This window comes from Entelurus aequoreus, linkage group LG09, assembly GCF_033978785.1.
Source record: "Entelurus aequoreus isolate RoL-2023_Sb linkage group LG09, RoL_Eaeq_v1.1, whole genome shotgun sequence".
NCBI classification, from domain to species: domain Eukaryota; kingdom Metazoa; phylum Chordata; class Actinopteri; order Syngnathiformes; family Syngnathidae; genus Entelurus; species Entelurus aequoreus.
In genome coordinates, this window is record NC_084739.1 from 27,884,716 (window position 1) to 27,908,338 (window position 23,623).

Consider the following 23,623-nt stretch of genomic DNA (forward strand, 5'->3'; position numbering starts at 1 on the left):
CAAACAGCTGGTTGGCCCATTGCCAATTATTAGCGGAGTCAAAACTGCCCACATAGCGTAAACGATCCATCCATCCATCCACCCTTTTTTTATCGATTGTGTGGCAGGGCTGGAGCCTACTAATGCAAGTGAATTGACTGAATTTCATAACAATTCCAATCATTTAATTTGTGGTTTCTTCAACAATATGGGTTTTACCTGAGAGGTCTTGTCTTTGTAGTTTTCAGTTTCAGATTATTTCCAACATGCATACGGTACAAATATGTAATGCATCACATATTTTCAGTTGTTTTGGTATTGTTTTTAGTATTTACTGTACTAATTAGTGTATTTATCTTGCACAGACCAAGAGTGGTAACCATCAATTTTATTAAGCATTTAATACAATGTCGTAGATTTTGTCAGGCTGTATGTAATATGTAGAGTTGTAAATTGTTATTTGAGTGCAATAAAATAAGCCCAATGTGTTTAATGTCATTTAATTTTACTTTTCTAAAATTGGTCTTTGAGTGCAAAAGGAAACTTATGTTTAATGTATCATGGTATAAGATGTTCTTTTAAAATGAAGCCAATCATTAAATGTCTTGTGGTTCCCTTTATTTTAAAAGTATCGAAAAGTATCGAAATACATATTGGGACCGGCACCGATGCCAAAATGTTGGTATCGGGACAACCCTACACCCTTGTAGCCTTGCCTTCATAGTTCATAGTTCATATTGAGACCACCACCAAGACTACCAAAAAACCTTATATTGTCTTATGTCTCTCACCATTTAAGCAGTTTCGGCAGAACCGCCAGCCAAACAGAATTAAGGAAGCATTAAAAACCCAATGAGCCTAATAATTAAACTTTAACAGAGGTCATAAAGCACGCAGATACCCTCTAAAAGCTTCCGGCAACCATTATAAAAGTGGGACCACAAGGGCTCATAAAATTGTGGACATCTTAACTTTGTAATCCACATTACACTGCTGTTTTGCCAAATATTAATTTCCTTATGCTACACTACGGCCTCTTAAAATATATACTGTATGACTTTATAAACATTTGTATTATTTTGAATAAACTGAATGTTTCAGGGTTGAAGAAAATGTTTATTATGGATCCTTCATCTAAAATCTGTGCACGGTCAACTCTGCAGTGATGCAACAGTTCTAACCACTGCACAATGGTGCCGCAAAGTTAATTAAGGAAGAAATTGGGTCATTTTATTGGTAACAAGCATTGGCTATCATAAACAAAGTACTTCAGCAGTCCCAAGATCAGTGATGTGCAGGGAGGTTCATGTTAGGTGAGGCACTGACTTCTTTTTAAGTTTTGTTGTTTTTTTTACTTTAAAATGTATGTTATCTAATCAATGTTAATGCAGGTTGCACTTTAGGAGAATAACAAACTTTCAAATACTTTTTTTTTTTTTAAACTGACGATCGGTTTATTTGTTGTAAAAGTCCTTAATATTATCTTTTAGTTTCAAAAGCTTCTTAGCCGCTCTATGGAGGGATGGAAGCTCACGTACGCCCCCTTCATGGTGAGTCAGAGTACTGTAGGCCTTGCTGTATGTCACACGTTTCAAACTCAAGGCCCGGGGGCCGGATCTGGCCCACCACTTCATTTTACGTGGCCCACGAAAGCCTATAGAAACAATGCGCATCAATAAGTAAATTCATTTTTACTAAACGTTTTTTTTTTGACTGAAAAATTGCACACACCGCATACGATTGCTTGTCTTTAAAAACATTATTATTATCATCAGATCATGCAACAAATATATTGACACACGGTATCTTCCAAAACATTATTGTTAAAATAAATGTAAAAGCTTAAATATCCGCTTTTCACACTGACTTATGATTTCAAAGCAAGTTATCTAGCAATGTGTAAGTACAAAATGTAATAATAAAATACGTACATAGGCAATTGTGTAATAATATAAGACATTATACTATAAAATTCATATAAATCTACTGTTACAAGCAGCCCTCTGAGGGCAGCCTTAACTGTGATGTGGCCCTCGATGAAAACGGGTTTGATACTCCTGCGTACAACATTTCTCTGCAGTTTATTGTCCAGTTAGCAAGATTAATGATGACACACTTACAGTACATTAAAAAGCATTACACCCACTGTAAAATGTCATGTTGTAGAATAAATATTTCTGCAAAACATTATATAACCTTATGTAAGGGAGTGTTTCGCAATCAGAGGGTCGGTTCGGCTGAAGTAGCCTCATCTTAGTGTTTCCGCCCTGTATCTGATCAGGACAAGTACAAATTTGCCATTTCCACTGAAGAAAATGTCAAAAACTATTGGAATTATACACAAAATACACACACAAAATACAGTGTCAGACAGCTTGCTTCAGTGGTTATGCCCCGTAACAAACCAACAAACTTGACATTCATCAAGTTGAAGAGTCATTTTATTTAAAGGGGAATTGCACTTACTTTGGAATTGTGCCTATCATTCACAATCCTTATGTAAGACAAGAACACAAGTTCTTTTTTTTAATGCATTCTAAATAGTAAATATTTGCGATCAAAAGTGCGCTTACAATGGAGCTTACGGGAGTCGCTTAATTCTACTTATAAAAGCCCTTAAAAAAACATCCAAACACCTCCATTACGGTTTCATACACATGGTGCAAGTATATATGTGATATAGTAAAAGGCACCTTTATAAGTACATTATAAGTACAGTATTCTGATAATTTTAAGCATAGGCAGTACGTTCATTTCAAAAACGCATCACGATATTTTTCCCAACAAAATCACTCATTCACTGCAGACTTCATGAGAGCCAAGAAACATAATAAAAACATCACCTACTGTACAACGTCTGCTGTCATTAGACTGTCAATTGATAGAATCTTGTTATAGTCCCGTTTAGATGAAGAATGACTAACAATATTCGCGAAGGAAGCGTCTTTTTGTGCTGTTCTCGCCCTTCTTGGGTCTAACCTGGCTGTCAAAGTGTACCAATTTGTCGGAATATGTCTTATTGTCTTCATCCTTCTACTATCCAGGTGAGAGGCATGACTTATGATCTACAATAAACTTCCACATGCAAGAATACAGCTTACCACTCGATGATACCAATATAGGCACAGAAGCGGCACCGCTATAAATAGTTTGTCTGCGTTGGTGCTTATAGTAATAAAATCACTAATACTTGGTTAATATTCAAGTCACGATTGTTGGCGGTTTTTGGATGGGTTTTTATTGGGTTTTATGGGTGGAATTGAAGACCTACCATTGGCTCCGTTGTAAGCCGACTTTTATTTATGTTAATTTACAAGTTAGAATGCAGAAAAAAAAAAAGTCATCATGCCTCTCATAATGAGTGTGAACGATAGACAAAATTCCCCCAAGACAGTGCAGTTCCCCTTTAACATTCATTGCTTTTTCTTTTTAATAGCATTCAAAATATTTTAGGAAAAAAAGAGTAATTCTTCAACTATGTACCAGCTGCAGCATAACACACACACACACGCACGCACGTGCACGCACACGCACGCACACACGGCCATGTATGCATGTATCAGGGGAATATTAGGTGTAGAAAAACACATCTTTGTACACACAGCGCAAATGACAATGATGCATAATGTCATGTCACAAAGTCCTTGGGGTGACTATTTACATAGTAGATTAAATTCATTAGCCTCATCCAACAGACAGTCTGTTTTTCACATCTTTTAATTTGGTATTAATTATAGAGCACTCATTTCACACAAAAAATACACCACTTAACGGACTGTAATGGTGGTGTGTGTGTTTGCAAACACTGGTTCTGAAAGACAGTAAAAGTAGACCTTCAGGCTGTTACATAGCTACCGTATATTTAAAAAAAGAATTACAGCAGAAGAGAAAAGTAGAAAAGTATTTTGCAACTCTGACACAGCGTGTAGGTTGCGAGCAGAGCTACAGAAGAAAATTACATAACATTATAAAGTATCCTGAAACAACACGAAAAAGGCATTTTGGCTCACTTGCTATTACCTAACCTTTTCCTGCTAAGCTCTTTCAGTCCCAGAAATAGCCTTTTTTTTGTCTCAATAGTGCACTAACAGACACACTATATTAGCTTTCAGGCAAATAAAAAATAATGTATGTACATATATACAACTTTAAAAGTCAGATTAAGTTATGCCATCATATTAATAACATTTGTACAGAAAAGATAAAGCACCCTGTAGTCAATTTTATGTTAAGAACAAACGCTTCTCATTTCTCCAAGAGAAATTTAATAAAATCAGGAATCATCAAGCACTGAATAGCACCAAGAAGCTCCTATTAAGGTCAAAGTAATCGGTACTCACCAGCATTGACAATGGCATCCAACTCCAGGACAGTAATGTCTCCTTTGTAGAGAGATACTTTATCATTCAGTCCTCCTACGCCGGTCAAAAGTCCCCCTTCTTCTTTGCTATCAGCTTAAATAAAAAACAAATAAAACATTGGATTACTGTATTCACAATGTAGTATATTTGTCAGGAAAGTACAGAATAAAAGCTAGATTGTTGTATAAACTCTCTTCCTTTGCATTTAACATACGTACATATTTTTTAAAGGGTCATAATATGATTTTTTTGTACATTTAAAATACTTTGTTGTGGTCTACATAAAATGATATAAGGGGGGGGTGTTTTTGGTCAAAATTTTGCAAAGATTATCCCAAAAGGGACAAGCGGTAGAAAATGGATGGATGGATGGATGTTTTACAGACCATCTTCAAGCCACTTTCTGACGGTCTCTTCAAGATGCGCTGTTTTGTGGGCAGTCTTAATTACGTGCCTCTACTTCGACAGTCTTCTACACCGTCAGTCATTAGTGCTTCCATATGGAGTCTACTGACAGATAGATATAAGTTAAAACTATATGCTATTTTGTATTAGAAATGGCAGCAGCAGAGGATGCATGTGCATGTACGAGCCAGTCTGCCCCACAACAGGAGGATAGAGAAAAAAAAAGGAACTTATTGACTACAGCGTAGGACTACAATGGTGGACTCGCGCGAAGCTATTCGTGTAAATCTCCACCATATGAAGAGATACTGTATTAGCTGACGTAACCAGTTGGAAAAACGTCACAAATTGGGAAAATTCCAAACGGCTTGTATGTAGGAAGTATGAAGAAAGGCAAGATTGTGATATACATACTTTATCCGCCATGCCTCTACAGTTTGATTTGAAATTTACAAATACACAAAAATAGGTACCAATAGGTAATAATAGTTGGTTTTGCATAATAGGTCCCCATTTAAAACATTTATTTGTTTTTTTGTCTTTTACGGTGTAGGTAGCTGGCCTCAAAGGTTAGTACCATACTAAACTACAAATGGTGCTATTTGGTCCAATCATGAAGCTGTGAAGACCTTTCCTTCACTACATGTTTATTGGGAATGGGTATGGCCTAAAATCTATATTGCAATTTATATTACAGCCTTCTGCAATAATGTAAATGATAATAGAAACATTAAATTAAGTTACTTTTATTTTGGCTGCTGCCTCATTTCCGGTTGTATTATTTTCTCAAAACTTTAAATTACCAGTAATCTACTTGCTAATTCTTTGTTAATATCTGGTTACTTTCTTTTGTAACATGTTCTATCTACACTTCTGTTAAAATGTAATAAGCACTTATTCTTCTGTTGTTTGGCTACTTTTTATATTTATGGGCGATACCACAAATTTAGGGCAGTCTTGGTCATACCAATGCTAATAATATTTCATTTTTGACCACAATTGTAATCTCAATTAAATATTTAAATTATTTCCTTCTATTGGCTCTAATTTGTTTGTTTGCCCATAAAACCCTCCGGTTTCCAGAGACTTATTTCCTGACTTTGTATACAAATACAAAAATTACAAGATTTTTTGATAATAAAACATATCAATCTAACCACTGGAGTATCGACTATACACTCATGTTATACTTGGCCTTGCGTCTGTCTATTTGTCTCGATTCACCCACCTTTGTTTAGTTCAGTTCAGTTAAGTTCAGTTTCAGTTTATTACGAACACGCATACGATACAATGTAATGCATCACATATTTCCAGTTGTTTCATTACAGCACATCCGAAAAGGAGTAGGAAGAAGCTGATCTTATTTAACCCTACCCCTTTTCATTCCAAAGCAATTGTATTCAATTTCCTTGTTCTCTGTGACAGAACAGTGAATAAATAAATAATATACCATAGTCAGTAAACAAATAATACATAAATAATCTTTATCTCCAAAAAAAAGGGCTCAAGATGTTCATCATAATTGTTCTTCTGTGTACTTTGTGAACACTTGTAGTTTGAACAGCCTCTTAAACTGAATCATATTGGTGCTTTGTTTGATTTAATTGGTTAATCCATTCCATAATTTAATTCCACATACGGATATGCTAAAGGTTTTAAGTGTTGTACGAGCATACAAATGTTTTAAATTAGATTTTCCTCTAAAGTTATATTTCTCCTATTTTGTTAAGAAGTGTTGTACATTCTTGGGTAGCAGGTTACAGTTTGCTTTATACATAATTTTAGCTGTTTGCAAATGCACCAAATCGTTGAATTTCAATATTTGTGATTCAATAAATAAAGGGTTTGTATGTTCTCTATATCCAACATTATGTAATATTAATTTATCTTTTTTGTAACACCGTTAGTGAATGAAGCGCACATTTGTAGTTGTTTACCCATATTTCTACACAATAACTCAGATATGGTAACACTAGTGAGCAGTAAAGAATATGAAGTGAATTTTGGTCCAGAACATGTTTTGCTTTATTCAAAATTGCTAGTTTATGTTGTATACTTTTCACATGAGATTTCCAGTTCATTTTATCATAAATGAACTGGAACTGTTTACATTCAAGATCTGAAGCTTGTGGTTTGCGGTTGGCATATTCTCCTACCATGTGTGGTATAGTATTCGAAACAACGATGTTAAAAATAACCGCATTAGATAATAAAGCCGTGGCTACTATTGCTACCAGTAACAAATAAGCTTATTAAATACTCTGATGCTGTTACCGACTCGTGTGATGTAACGTGGTGCAGTGCGTTTGATGTTGTTTTATGCAGTATTAAATGTTGTTGACTAAAAATGTTTGTCTTAGTCATCGTCAACGACCTATTTCCCCCTGACTATTCAGGGTCTCTGCAGGTTTCAACAAGTCAAATGTAAGACTTGTTAAGACTTTTTTAAGATCATAATGAATATCATTTAATTTTGATTCATATCCATACGGACAAAAAAGTATAAAGACAAAGGAAAATCAGAGGGCCAGAATTAATTTTAAGTGTATGAATTAATTCACTGCTCTTTCACATTGAAAAACACAAAGGTTAAACTAACTAAATACACGAGAAGATTATTGTAAAACAATTGAAAACGATTCTAGAAAACATCCTAACAGCCATGTATCAGATTTGCCATTATACAGTTTTCTTGCAAAAGGAGCAGTGTGTTTCATTTTAAGTGTTTTAATGTAACAACAACCAGAATGTCAGCAACGGTAGAGGAAAGCGCAACAATATATTGTCTGTGAAAGGGACTGTTAGCATCTCTGCTAAAGCTAAATGGTTAACTAAATGTCAGTTTTGAGTGAACAGAAGAAAGCATCTACAGCACTATTACTTAGGGCCGGGCGATATAGACGAAAAAGTATATCTCGATATATTTTTACTTAAACTCGATATTTGATATATATCTCGATATATTTTCAGGTGAAAGTATACAGATAAAGATATTCATTTTTGAGCGGAATTCACTGAAATACATACACACATTAATACTGCTATGTCGAAATAATGAACAACAAATCATTGATTGAAGTGACAAGCTTGCAATCTTGCAATAACCCGTCCATGGCCATGAAGCACATTCAATTTCTCGTTAAGCAATTTTCCAAACATTGGTCGTGTAGCATGTTTAGCTTTTCCTCATCCTCTAGTGATTATGTTACTTGTAAGAAACACAGTTTATGAGCTGCTGTGGTAACAAGGATGGCTGATTTAAAAGTTGTTTGTACTGTGGAAAAAGATTAGCCGCTAGTGAGAATGCGACGTTGCGTTGAGGACGCCTGTTCATTGGCTCGGTGAAATATGCGGGACTAGAATGTGTCATCAACATGCATTATCACGAGAAAACAATATTATTAAAAGCTCATTCGTCAGCCAAATAGATATTTATAGAGTATATATCATACAGCCCTATTGATAATTGTTTGGAATTAATGCAGGAATTTGACCACAAAAGACATTCTCTTACCATAATTATCTTCTCTCCAAGTTGGAATCTTATCCAGACTTATATAATCTTGACGACGATAGCCCTCCTTGCGCCTCTCTTCACGTTCCATTTGGAGAAGTCTCTCTGTTGAATAACAACACAATAAATTACATATTATAGCTAATTTTACTTTAGAAGTAAGGAGGCATGCTGTACTGTAATCTTGACACAGCAGGGGTCAGACTATTGCTTTCCTGTATAACACAGTAGCAATATCCTGTAATTGTTAGGGATGATACATTTTAACACAAGTACTTTCAATGTAGTTTCAATGCATGCACTCTTGGGATGTAACGATAAACAGTATTAATAATAACCGTGGTAAAACAACCGACTGTTAGCATTAAGGTTTTAATTTAAATGATTGAAAAAACATAACTGAGAACTGCACTTTGATAAACTCTTGGACTGACTGGCGCCAGCTCAAATGCTAACGAATGCAAGAGACAATGCCTTTTTCAATTATGAAACAACACACCGCAATCTAAACTTATATAAGAACATTTCTGCCTTGTGTAACTCAGCTATTCAATTGTGCACATGGAATCTACAAGCTGTGCCCTCTTAAGAACAGAGTGATCAATATATACCCTGAGGAATGTGACAAAGAGGTGTTTTTATTCTGCGTTCAAGGACAGCTGAACTGAGTAGGAAACCACAACGCCAGCCAGAACACTTATTAGTGAAGCATAAAAACACAAAACATGCTAAATAGAGGGCTTTCTAACAGTAGGTCTATTTACTATTATTTTTTAAAACATCTAAAGATTTCAATGTGTGTGTATAAATACTTTTTGAGCATATTCAACAATACCACGATTATAATGATAACCGTAATAATTTTGTTGACAAGAACCGTGATATGACATTTTTATATCGTTACTCTCTAAAACACTCTTTATAGCCCCAGAAAGAAAAATCTATGGCCAATGTATTTAGATTAACATGCTTTCACATAAACAAAAGTAGTACTGTGGTAGAAGTACTTGTATAATTATTAGAGGTGTGGGAAAAAATGTATTCGAATTCAAATCGCGATTCTCATGTGCGATTCAGTATAGATTCTCATTTTTCAAAAATAGATTTTTATTTTTTCATTTTTTATTTTTATTTATTTATTTTTAATTAATCAATCCAACAAAACAATACACAGCAATACCATAACAATGCGATCCAATTCCAAAACCAAACCCGACCCAGCAACACTCAGAACTGCAATAAACCGAGCAATTAAGAGGAGACACAAACACGACACAGAACAATCCAAAAGTAGTGAAACAAAAATGAATATTATCAACAACAGTATCAATATTAGTAACAATTTCAAAATAGCAGTGATTAAAAATCCTTCATTGAAATTATCATTAGACATTTATATAAAAAAAAATAAAAAAAATTTTAATTAAAAAAAAAAGAACAATAGTGTCACAGTGGCTTACACTTGCATCGCATCTCATAAGCTTGACAACATACTGTGTCCAATATTTTCACAAAGATAATCCATCCATCCATCTTCTTCCGCTTATCCGAGGTCAGGTTATGGGGGCAGCAGCCTAAGCAGGGAAGCCCAGACTTTCCTCTCCCCAGCCACTTCGTCCAGCTCTTCCCGGTGGATCCCGAGGCGTTCCCAGGCCAACCGTGTGACATAGTCTTCCCAACGTGTCCTGGGTCTTCCCCGTGGCCTCCTACCGGTTGGACGTGCCCTAAACACCTCCCTAGGGAGCCGTTCGGGTGGCATCCTTGACCAGATGCCGAACCACCTCTTATGGCTCCTCTCCATGTGGAGGAGCAGTGGCTTTACTCTGAGCTCCCCCCGGATGACAGAGCTTTTCACCCTATTTCTAAGGGAGAGCCCCGCCACCTGGCGGGGGAAACTCATTTCGGCCGCTTGTACCCGTGATCTTGTCCTTTCGGTCATAACCCAAAGCTCATGACCATAGGTGAGGATGGGAACGTAGATCGACCGGTAAATTGAGAGCTTTGCCTTCCGGCTCAGCTCCTTCATCACCACAACGGATCGATACAGCGTCCGCATTACTGAAGACGCCGCACCGATCCGCCTGTCGATCTCACGATCCACTCTTCCTCCACTCGTGAACAAGACTCCTAGGTACTTGAACTCCTCCACTTGGGGCAGGATCTCCTCCCCAACCCGGAGATGGCATTCCACCCTTTTCCGGGCGAGAACCATGGACTCGGACTTGGAGGTGCCGATTCTCATCCCAGTCGCTTCACACTCGACTGCGAATCGATCCAGTGAGAGCTGAAGATCCTGGCCAGATGAAGCCATCAGGACCACATCATCTGCAAAAAGCAGAGACCTAATCCTGCAGCCACCAATCCCCTCAACACCTTGACTGCTCCTAGAAATTCTCACGGGGACAAAAGGCAGCCTTGGCGGAGTCCAACCCTCACTGGAAACGTGTCCGACTTACTGACGGCAATGCGGACAAAGTTCTGACACTGATCGTACAGGGAGCGGACCGCCACAATCAGACAGTCCGATACCCCATACTCTCTGAGCACTCTCCACAGGACTTCCCGAGGGACACGGTCGAAAGCACAAAGATAAAATAAGTCATATTTTTGGTTCATTTAATAGTTAAAACAAATTTACATTGCAATCAATTGATAAAACATTGTCCTTTACAATTATAAAAGCTTTTCACAAAAATCTACTACTCTGCTTGCATGTCAGCAGACTGGGGTAGATCCTGGTGAAATCCTATGTATTGAATGAATAGAGAATCGTTTTGAATCGGAAAAATATCGTTTTTGAAACGAGAATCGCGTTGAATCGGAAAAAAATTGATTTATAATCTAATCGTGACCCCAAGAATCGATATTGAATTGAATCGTGGGACACCCAAAGATTCGCAGCCCTAATAATTATAAACCTCAAAAGCATGCAAAAAAAAGAGCATGATGGGGCTTTGCAACCGTTTTCCTTCACACGCGCAACACCTTGAAGGAAATAGTTTTTTTTATATGAAAACACACAAGAAGTCAGCCCATTTTCGTACTTTTATTGCCAATTTTCTGACGGCACAATTCCAACAAGTTTTACCTTCCGTTCAAACACTTTCGTCTCCGTGCTTAGCGAGACACACAGCACTTCCTCATTCTCCACCAATTGGCTTTCAGGAACGGACGTTGTGTTTGTGATCATGGGAAAATTCTAAATCAAATCAAAACCAAACGAACATAAAACATTACCACGAGCATGTCTTTACAGTATGAATGGATAGCCTATTACTTGCGCACTATTGACAAGTGGGCAGCAAGGTTCCTCAGTGATTAGTGCTTAGGTCCTCGGTTCTATCATCGGGCTTGTGGTCTCTCTGTGTGGAGTTTGCATGTTCTCCCTGTGACTGTGTGAGTTCTCTCCGGGTACTACGGCTTCCTCCCACCTCCAAAGACATGCACCTGGGGATAGGCTGATTGGCAACACTAAATGTGCTCTACTCTGTGAATGTGAGTGTGAATGGTTGTCTGTCGATCTGTGTTGGCCATGCGATGGGGTGGCGACTTATCCAGGGTGTACCCTGCCTTCTGCCCGAGTGCTTGCGAATTAGCAAGTAGGTCCCACTGTGGACTGGACGGTCACATTATTTACCATTTACACTCAGCATCCATTGTACCGGTCACCCAAGGAGGGGCTCCCCACATCTGCAGTCCCTTCCTGGGTTTCACATTGTTCCCATTCGGTTGAGTTTTTTTCTTGCCCTGATGTGGGATCTGAGCCGAGGAAATCGTTGTGGCTTGTGCAGCCCTTTGAGACATTTGTGATTAAGGGCTATGTAAGTAAACTTTGATTGATTGATAGTTTTGAGAAAATAATAAAACCATAAATTATGCAATATGTTACCGCATACGTCATCAACCAAATTAGGAGCCTTTGTAACCCATTTTGAAATTATTCTATTATCACTTATATACCAAAAAATATATAATGATATATATTGTTATTGCAGAAGGCTATCACAATATAGATTTTAGGCCAAATCGCACATGTCTAATGGGTCATTATGGTACTTGATTGAAGCTATTCCATATTCTGAAGACAATGAAACTAGTAATTGCTCTTGATTGAATTTAGGGAATGAAATAATTAATTTAACCAGTCATTTCTCTTTCGAACACCTGTTAAGCATCCAATGCCAGTGTCACACTGAGCAGAATAACTTTGCCTATAGTACATGTGCCATAGTGGAGCTCTGCATTGATGTACTGTATCACAACTTCCCATAGCTGAATTAATTATCTTCTTTAGACAGCAAACGACTTGAGACTGAACTCAACAGCACCTCTGCTGGTTGTAGGCGAGTAGTGTACTGTACTCAATTTGGCCAAGGTCACTTCAAGACGCAATTCATCTTGTCGACCAAGTTGTGTCCATTTATCCAAACAGCACAATTCCAAAAAAATACACATTCACAACAAAAGACTAAGAAAAGTAGTGATTAGGAATGAAGTGCCTAGACTTGTGTTCTTAACATTGAATTTAACATATGATATCACTTATTACAACACTGTTCTCTTATGCAAAGTTAAGAGTCTGTAGTAGATACACTGTCTTTTAAAGATAAATACAAGTGTTTAAACCCTGGCGGTAGGTCAAGCTTTGTAATGAACATTTTAACAGTGGAAAATATTATTCCGACATGTGCATTTCCTCTCCCTCAGGCTGGTTCCAGATATTACTAAGAGTGTCTTTGTTGCAGACATATGAAAATGAAACCGCTTAAATGTTGTAAAACCAGGCTTTCTGGATAGGCAATTGTGGTTCATTACTTTGCGGAAGAAAAAATAAACTAGCTTAGTAGATAGTAAAGAGTTCATTTGCAAAAAATAAAAAGTTATCGGATTTTATGTTATGTTATTTTCATTTATTATGTACTGTCTTTTTTCCCTTTGCTCTGACTATCGGGTATTAAAAAGGTGACATTTATGAAACCAGAGGTGGATGAAAAAAATTATAAAACCCGATATTTATGTTTTGGCAAATTAAGTCTTAGTTTAAAGACAGTTCCAAATGAATAAACTACAAAACATGATTTCTGGATAGGATAGAAAAGTCATTCAAATACTGTTAAAAATCAACCAAAACAAGGCAGCTCATCATACAGTATTTCTTTTTAAAACCTGCAGTCTGTCTTTTTTTCATTTTATGGTATTCTAGCAATCAGTTTAGAGAGTTTAACATTTATAATAGTATATACATTTTAACAGTGCTGGTATCAACAACAACTTATTTATCATAAGTTTATTTTGATATATTAGATTTTTAAAGCAGCACAGTGGCATTTATGCCTGTATCAGGACAATGGGGTTTGAATCTTTGTTGAAACGTCTTTGTGTCAAGTTTGCATGTTCTCCTGATGCTTGTGTAGGTTTTCTCAGGGTATTCCAGCTTCCTCCCACAAACCAAAAACATGCTCGCTAGGTTAATTAGAGACTTTCAATTGTCCATACTGTAAGTGTGAATGGTCAGCTGGGATAGGCTCCAACTAACCTGTGAGCTGAGACCATATAGAAAATGTATGTATGAATGTAGGAAATGATGCATAACGAATAGGGGTGTAAAGAGTAATTTTAACGATTCTATTGGATTCAGAATTTGTGGTCGCCGATACGATTCAGGGACGATATTATTTTATTTTTTTAGAACGATACGATCCAAAATGATTCAGTGAGTTAAAATCAATTCAGTAACATTTTAGCAAAACAATAATCAACCAGTGTGACTGTGAAATAAATACTGGATAGTACACACTACAGGTGAAGTTTCCTATATTCCTGTAATTGCTTGTAGGGGAATTAGGTATGAATGAATTACGGATACAAACAAGCAAGTAAACAATTAATGGTCAATGCATTCACATCTTATTTGAATGCATTGAATAAAGTGCAATCAACACTTTAGGTTGAATTACCAAGAGGATACACTTTCTCCTCATATTTTCAATATTCAAGAAATTTTCAACAAAAGTGCAATAACCAACTTGCCATTTCTGCTTTTGGTTTTCAACATAAAATGTTACAATTTTAATATAAAGTAATAAAGTCGGATTTTAATAAACAGCTACTATAGCAGAGAAAATTCACAAGAAATGCAAATGCCACAACACGATAACAACAACCATAAGCCAAAACAACAATACAGAGACGGAACAGAAGTGACAGTGAACAAGTTTCGGCCACTCACCGACTTCCTAAGACGGAAAGTTGACAACGGTGTAATGAACAGAGTTGGAAATGTTAGTGAAGTGTGACTAATTTTTTAAAAAAGTAATAACTAACTTTTTTTTACTTTTTCAAAAATACTAATATACTATGTTCAGGAAGTTGGTTTGTCATTGTAACTTGCGTAACTCCGCTGTCACTTCCGTCGTGTCCTTTGGGGCTTCAAGTTGTGTTGCGGCTTTATATTTTTGTGTTAAGGCGTTTGTATTTGTTGTGGCTTTTGCAATCGTGCTGTAGCTAAAAGTTGTAATTTATATGGTCTTGTCACGTTTGCATTTGTTGTGACTTTTCTCAGCCACCAAAGTTTTCTGCATTCTTGTTTTGATGACTCATTTCCCAACCAATATTCTACAACACAGCATTGAAAAAGCATGCTTTTTACTGAAGTTTATTCACTGTCAGGTGTTGATGTTGATTTGACCATTGAAATTTGGTCATTTCCCAACCAACAACCTAAGACAATGTTTTGCTACTATTTTTCAGTGTTGTTTCAAAGTGAGTTTAAAAGAACATGAATGTATAATCAACGTTGTATCCATACCTTGTGCCTGCAAGGAAACTTCATACAAAGTCTGCCGTTCTTATATCAAATGTTTTACTTTTTCTAGTATTGGTCGATTTCCTTTAAAAAATATGTTGGATACCTATCTTCCGGAAGGCAAACTTGCCGAGCACAGATCGATGTAGTTGAATCTAAGGAATAAACACTATATTGCCAAAAGTATTTGGCCTCCCATCCAAATGATCAGAATCAGGTGTCCTAATCACTTGGCCTGGCCACAGGTGTATAAAATCAAGCACTTAGGCATGGAGACTGTTTCTACAAACATTTGTGAAAGAATGGGCCGCTCTCAGTGATTTCCAGCGTGGAACTGTTACAGGATGCCCACCTGTGCAACAAATCCAGTCGTGAAATTTCCTCGCTCCTAAATATTCAAAATACAACTGTAAGCTTTATTATAAGAAAGTGGAAGAGTTTTGGAACAGCGGCAACTCAGCCACAAAGTGGTATGCCACGTAAACTGACAGAGGGGTCAGCGGTTGCTGAAAGCGCATAGTGCAAAGAGGTCACCGACTTTCTGCACAGTCAGTTGCTACAGAGCTCCAAACTTCATGTGACCTTCCAATTAGCCCACGTACAGTACGTAGAGAGCTTCATGGAATGGGTTTCCATGGCCGAGCAGCTGCATCTAAGCCATACATCACCAAGTCCAATGCAAAGCGTCGGATGCGGTGGTGTAAAGCAGTGGTCCCCAACCACCGGTCCGCGGCCCGGTACCGGTCCGTGGCCCGGTACCGGTCCGTGGATCGGTATCGGGCCGCACAAGAAATTAAAAAAAAATAAATAAATAAAATAAAATAAAAATTAAAGTTTTTTTTTTTTATTAAATCAACATAAAAAACACAAGATACACTTACAATTAGTGCACCAACCCAAAAAACCTCCCTCCCCCATTTACACTCATTCACAAAAAAGGGTTATTTCTTTCTGTTATTAATATTTCTGGTTCCTACATTATATATCAATATAGATCAATACAGTCTGCAGGGATACAGTCCGTAAGCACACATGATTGTATTTTTTATGACAAAAAAATAAAAAATAAAAATATATATAAATACCATATCACCCCCAATGCCATGCTCCCAACCTTGTGGGACCAGTTTGGAGCGGGCCCCTTCCTCTTCCAACATGACTGTGTACCAGTGCACAAAGCAAGGTCCATAAAGACATGGTTGACAGAGTCTGGTGTGGATGAACTTGACTGGCCTGACCTGAACACGATAAAACACCTTTGGGATGAATTAGAACGGAGACTGCGAGCCAGGCCTTCTCGACCAACATCAGTGTGTGACCTCACCAATGTGCTTTAGGAAGAATGGTGGCAAATTCCTATAAACACACTCCGCAACCTTGTGGACAGCCTTCACAGAAGAGTTGAAGCTGTAATAGCTGCAAAAGGTGGACCGACATCCTATTGAACCCATATGAATACCCCATCGGACCCTCAGTGCGTGGCGCTCCAAACCATAATTGATAGCTGTGGTCTTACAAAAATAATACATGAACCCACGTATCGCAACGGTAATACAATAGATCTAGTGCTTGTCAGGGGTGTCACCACCTCCAAAGTTATGATACTTCCATATACTAAAGTAATGTCCGATCATTACCTTATAAAATTTGAAGTTTTGACTCATTGTCAACAAGCTAATAATAATAATAACTGCTATAGCGGCCGCAACATTAATGCTGCCACAACGATGACTCTTGCTGACCTACTGCCTTCGGTAATGGCACCATTCCCAAATTATGTCGGCTCTATTGATAACCTCACTAACAACTTTGACGATGCCTTGCGCGAAATTATTGATAGTATAGCACCGCTAAAGCAAAAAAGGGCCCCTAAAAGGCGCACCCCATGGTTTACAGAAGAAATTAGAGCTCATAAATTATCATGTAGAAAACTGGAACGCAAATGGCGCGCGACTAAACTTCAGGTTTTCCATCAAGCATGGAGTGATAGTTTAATAACTTATAAACGCATGCTTACCTTAGCTAAAGCTAAATACTACTCAAATCTCATCCACCTCAACAAAAACGATCCTAAATTTCTGTTTAGTACAGTAGCATCGCTAACCCAACAAGGGACTCCTCCCAGTAGCTCCACCCACTCGGCAGATGATTTTATGAATTTCTTTAATAAGAAAATTGAACTCAGTAGAAAGGAGATTAAAGACAACGCATCCCAGCTACAACTGGGTTCTATTAACACAAATACGACTGTATATACGACGGACACTGCCCTCCAAAATAGTCTCTCTATTTTTGATGAAATAACAGAGGAATTATTACAGCGTGTAAGTGGGATAAAACAAACAACATGTTTACTTGACCCACTTCCTGGGAAACTTATCAAGGAACTGTTTGTATTATTAGGTCCATCAGTGTTAAATATTATAAACTTATCACTTTCCTCCGGCACTGTTCCCCTAGCATTCAAAAAAGCGGTTATTCATCCTCTGCTCAAAAGACCTAACCTCGATCCTGACCTCATGGTAAACTACCGACCGGTCTCCCACCTTCCGTTTATTTCCAAAATTCTCGAAAAAATTGTTGCACAGCAGCTAAATGAACACTTAGTGACTAACAATCTCTGTGAACCTTTTCAATCCGGTTTCAGGGAAAATCACTCTACGGAGACAGCCCTCGCAAAAATGACTAATGATCTATTGCTAACGATGGATTCTGATGCGTCATCTATGTTGCTGCTTCTTGATCTTAGCGCCGCTTTCGATACCGTCGATCATAATATTTTATTAGAGCGTATCAAAACACGTATTGGTATGTCAGACTTAGCCTTGTCTTGGTTTAACTCTTATCTTACTGACAGGATGCAGTGTGTCTCCCATAACAATGTGACCTCGGACTATGTCAAGGTAACGTGCGGAGTTCCCCAGGGTTCGGTTCTTGGCCCTGCACTCTTTAGTATTTATATGCTGCCGCTGGGTGACATCATACGCAAGTACGGTGTTAGCTTTCACTGTTATGCTGATGACACTCAACTCTACATGCCCCTAAAGCTGACCAACACACCGGACTGTAGTCAGCTGGAGGCGTGTCTTAATGAAATTAAACAATGGATGTCCGCTAACTTTTTGCAACTCAACGCTAAGAAAACGGAAATGCTGATTATCGGTCCTGCTAGACACCAACATCTATTTAATAATACCACCTTAACATTTGACAACCAAACAATTAAACAAGGCGACTCGGTAAAGAATCTGGGTATTATCTTCGACCCAACTCTCTCGTTTGAGTCACACATTAAGAGTGTTATTAAAACGGCCTTCTTTCATCTCCGTAATATCGCTAAAATTCGTTCCATCTTGTCCACTAGCGACGCTGAGATCATTATTCATGCGTTCGTTACGTCTCGTCTCGATTACTGTAACGTATTATTTTCGGGTCTCCCTATGTCTAGCATTAAAAGATTACAGTCGGTACAAAATGCGGCTGCAAGGCTTTTGACAAAAACAAGAAAGTTTGATCATATTACGCCTATACTGGCTCACTTGCACTGGCTTCCTGTGCACTTAAGATGTGACTTTAAGGTTTTACTACTTACGTATAAAATACTACACGGTTTAGCTCCAGCCTATCTCGCCGATTGTATTGTACCATATGTCCCGACAAGAAATCTGCGTTCAAAGAACTCCGGCTTATTAGTGATTCCCAGAGCCAAAAAAAAGTCTGCGGGCTATAGAGCGTTTTCTATTCGGGCTCCAGTACTCTGGAATGCCCTCCCGGTAACAGTTAGAGATGCTACCTCAGTAGAAGCATTTAAGTCCCATCTTAAAACTCATTTGTATAATCTAGCCTTTAAATAGACCCCCCTTTTTTAGACCAGTTGATCTGCCGTTTCTTTTCTTCTCTCCTCTTCTCCCCTGTCCCTTGCGAGGGGGAGTTGCATAGGTCCGGTGGCCATGGATGAAGTGCTGGCTGTCCAGAGTCGGGACCCCGGGTGGACCACTAGCCTGTGCATCGGTTGGGGACATCTCTGCGCTGCTGACCCGTCTCCGCTCGGGATGGTTTCCTGTTGGCCCCGCTGTGGACTGGACTCCCGCTGATGTGTTGGATCCACTGTGGACTGGACTTTCACAATGTTATGTCAGACCCACTCGACATCCATTGCTTTCGGTCTCCCCTAGTGGGGGGGGGGGGGGGGGGGGGTTACCCACATATGCGGTCCTCTCCAAGGTTTCTCATAGTCATTCACAGACGTCCCACTGGGGTGAGTTTTTCCTTGCCCGTATGTGGGCTCTGTACCGAGGATGTCGTTGTGGCTTGTACAGCCCTTTGAGACACTTGTGATTTAGGGCTATATAAATAAACATTGATTGATTGATTGATGGGTTAGGAATGGGATGGCACTTCAAGTTCATATGAGAGTCAAGGCAGGTGGCCAAATAACCTGACTCTCGCCAGATCCTTGTAGTTCGCTGAGCTCCACACAAGGATCTGGGCTCGAGGGCATCGCAAACTCCTTCAAGATAGCAAAAATAATGAACCAATCAGGATCGCTGGGCGGGATTTCATAGATGTGACGTAGCGCCAAAGCGACTGTTTGATTCAAACAACAATGGCGGCATGCAGCGAGGAGTAGTGTGCTGACATTGATTCTGCATATTTTCTTTGCACAAACGACATCAATCGTCTACTGACATTGCTGCGTTGTTTCAGTAAAATATCTCTAACTTTTCACTCTGTCGTTATCCAATATGTCGGCTGTCCTATTTTTGGATTTCATCAGCGTCACGGCTTGATTTCGATGTGAGTGGTTGAAGTAGCACGTCATTCAAGATAACGGATAAGTGGTTTATCCAATCACATACAATGATTTTTTTTTACAAGGCCCCGCCTTCTGAAATACATCTCCTATTGAGAAGTCCCAGATCCTTGTGTGGAGCTCAACGAACTACAAGGATCTGGCGACAGTCAGGTTAGTGGCCAAATACTTTTGGCAATATAGTGTAAATCTATATATTGATATATTAATTGTTACACCTCTAACTACAAACATGTCCAAGGCTATAATTTAAAGCTAAATCAGGAATTTAAGTTTGGGGCCTTTATCTCATTTCACAGCTGGTTTAGTCAGACAGGTTGAGGATAAGCTCTGAATATTAAATCTGATTTACTTTGATGTCTAATTTTCATGCTGCTTCCCGCACCACATGAAGATTGCAAAATGAATGATAGCCTTAAAGGCCTACTGAAACCCACTACTACCGACCACGCAGTCTGATAGTTTATATATCAATGATGAAATCTTAACATTGCAACATACGGCCGGGTTAGATTAGTAAAGTGCAATTTTAAATTTCCCGTGAAATATTCTGCTGAAAACGTCTCGGTATGATGACGTTTGCGCGTGACGTCACGGATTGTGCGGACATATTGGGACACCATTGTGGCCAGCTACTAAGTCGTCTGTTTTCATGGCAAAATTCCACAGTATTCTGGACATCTGTGTTGGTGAATCTTTTGCAATTTGTTTAATGAACAATGAAGACAGCAAAGAAGAAAGCTGTAGGTGGGATCGGTGTATTAGCGGCTGGCTACAGCAACACAACCAGGAGGACTTTGAGTTGGATAGCAGACGCGCTACCATGAGTACAGCTTTGGCTTCCAAACATTTGATCGCTTGCCCGTACGGGCGTGCCGCTATGTGCATGTCACGTACGTAACTTTGGGGAAATACATGTGCTGTAGTGATGGGTTGATGAGGCCTCATGAAGCGTTTCGACACATTGCAAAACTGTATTGATACTGTGTCGATACTGTGTCACTAAATACTGACATCTGCTGGACATTAAAAATCCCTACAGGCAACCTATGGACCGACTCAACTGACACTGATTTTATGACCTAGTATATACAATAATATAAACCAAGTCATTGTATTTCATTTAGGATTATTTAATATCTTCATTTAAATAAAAATATATTTTTATCTTTTTTAGATACAGTCAAATAATGTGAACATGTATCATGACTAGGATGGTAGAAGGTGGGGATTGAACCCCAGTAACCGATTGCTGGCACGGCCACGCTACCAACTTCGCCACGCCGTCATTCCTGTACCTTCTCTAGTAACAGTAGTGATGGGTCTACACAGATGCATAGGCGCATGCGTCGAGCTCATAGAGCGAAACCCCGTGTCGGTGCGCGTACCGCTTTTAGAAAGTCACGTGACCGATCATGAGCTGCTTTGGTCACGTGACCGATACGCGAACTGTATCGCACTGACGCCTCTGTGCCCTGTGAGCAACATTCCCTCTAAGGTGCGCGCCTGCGCAATTGCGCAGTGCTCTAGCGTCCTCCGCGCACACCGTGCGCCGCACAGCCAATATATGCCGCGCACCAAATCAAACCCATCTGAATTCTAAACAAAATAAACACATTTATTCTGTGTAATTTTGAAATGCAACTTTGAGTGACAGTGACAACAAGCGGCCCTAATGGTGTTCGTCAACAACACGCATTGCGCCGCTTCCTAATAAACAGTTTGACGCGCAGGCGTCAGTGCGATACAGTTCATGAGCGGTCACGTGACCAGAACAGCTCATGAGCGGTCACGTGACCAAAACAGCTCATGAGCGGTCACGTGACCAAAACAGCTCGTGTTCGGTCACGTGACTTTCTAAAAGCGATACGCGCACCGACACAGGGTATCGCTCTATGAGCTCGACGCATGCGCCGATGCATCGGTGTTGCCGGACCCATCACTAATGTGCTGTATGAACTTTGGGGAGGTGAACGGTACTTTGGGCTGTGGGATCGGGTGTTTGATTTGTATTGGCGGGTTATATGGACGGGAGGCGGGAGGTGTTTGTTATGCGCGATTAATTTGTGGCATATTAAATATAAGCCTGGTTGTGTTGTGGCTAATAGAGTATATATATATGTATTGTGTTTATTTACTGTTTTAGTCATTCCAAGCTGAATATCAGGTCCCACCCGCCTCTCACAGCATGTTCCCTATCTGAATCGCTTCCACTGCCCTCTAATCCTTCACTCTCACTTACCTCATCCACAAATCTTTCATCCTCGCTCAAATTAATGGGGTAATCGTCGCTTTCTCGGTCCGAATCGCTCTCGCTGCTGCTGGCCATGATTGTAAACAATGTGCAGATGTGAGGAGCTCCACAACCTTATCCACAACTGATCCACAACTTTATCGTCGATGTTCTCTACTAAATCATTTCAGCAAAAATATGGCAATATCGCGAAATGATCAAGTATGACACATAGAATGGACCTGCTATCCCCATTTAAATAAGAACATTTCATTAGGCCTTTAAAGAAAATAAGATTAATAAAAAATGCATCCCAAATACACACCAAAATGTCAGGTCACAAACAATATTTACAAACAACAGCATTCGAGAAATGAAGGTCTGTATGTCAATGATGTGAACAACACACATAAATATCTTTATTTGTTTAGGTTTTTGTATCTAAATGCCTTTAAGCATTGCACCAGTAGGATTAGTAATACATGACACCTGCATGACTATGATTTTAATTTTAGGAGACCAATTTAGAGCAAGTTATTGTTCACCCCACAGGTGAATGACAAAGAAATGGGCACCTCGGATGCAAGCTAAACAAGTGGACAGTGCAAAACCCACATTCGCGGTAACCACACAAGCCCAGCATCCTCACAACATGTGTCCCTTTGGATGTGCGAGATCAGCACATAGAAGAGATGGAAAGTAGTTCGCGGGAAGGCAAGAAGAGTGTCTGCCAGTCTCTAAGCATGATAAGAATCCATGCTGTCATAACGAGCAGGATATTCCCATTACCCCCAAAACACAAGCCTTACCTTTTTCGGTCTTCCAGTCCTTTTTCTTTTTGCTCATGCTGCCGGAATGATTAGTCTTCGAGTGGTTGTTTTTTGACTGTGGCAACCCCAGACTCACAGTGAATGGAGATCCGGGGGATAAGATAGAAATGTAAAAAGTGACAGCCTTTAGCCGCTTCTCTCACCTGTGAAGCTGTCAAATTTTCTATGGTGTATGGACCTCACGTGCCTCAACCTACCGTGATTGCGGCGTAATTATGTGTACGATTCTGGATCATGTGATTGGCTGATACGTAGGGGAAAGTGGGCTTGTGATTCGTCGGGCACTTCTGTCAATCAGAAAATGTCTACGCCCTGGGGAAGCTTCGGTAGGTTGTTTCCGGTGGCCCGGCTTCTTACAGTTTTTTGCCAATTGCTTACACACTAAATTTTAAATGTTCACATACTTAACAAAGTCTGCACACAGTAAACAAAACCACTGTGCAGATTTGCCTAATATTAGGCATAGACTCTGCTTCACAGATTTTTGCGAAATATTACACACAATGCTTTACACACACCTACCATTCTTGCACACATATAAGGATTGTGATACACACATCTTCACACTTTACACACACACTAAGATTGTGATACACACATCTTTATCTCCAGATTTGTTTTCAAACATTTCTATTTGTCTCAGATTTTGATTTGTACTGCATGTCATTGTCGACTACTGTGAT

General features: G+C 39.1%; 1 protein-coding gene across 4 annotated transcripts in view; it reads right to left on the bottom strand.

Moving 5' to 3' along the window:
• The window catches only part of macrod2 (mono-ADP ribosylhydrolase 2), a 1,153,479-nt gene extending 1,130,318 nt beyond the window's left edge, over window positions 1-23,161 (bottom strand). For 2 of the 4 annotated variants that reach the window (XM_062058481.1, XM_062058479.1), the window contains exons 1-3: window positions 22,920-23,161; window positions 8,260-8,364; window positions 4,320-4,433 (exon numbers count right to left, since the gene is read on the bottom strand). In XM_062058481.1, coding sequence (XP_061914465.1) covers window positions 4,320-4,433; window positions 8,260-8,364; window positions 22,920-22,956 — 256 coding nt within the window. In that variant the 5' untranslated portion in view covers window positions 22,957-23,161. Of the gene's footprint in view, window positions 1-4,319; window positions 4,434-8,259; window positions 8,365-15,067; window positions 15,244-22,919 lie in introns of those variants that run through there. The other 2 variants (XM_062058480.1, XM_062058482.1) reach the window with 2 other exon arrangements.
• Between the last annotated feature and the right edge of the window lie 462 nt (window positions 23,162-23,623).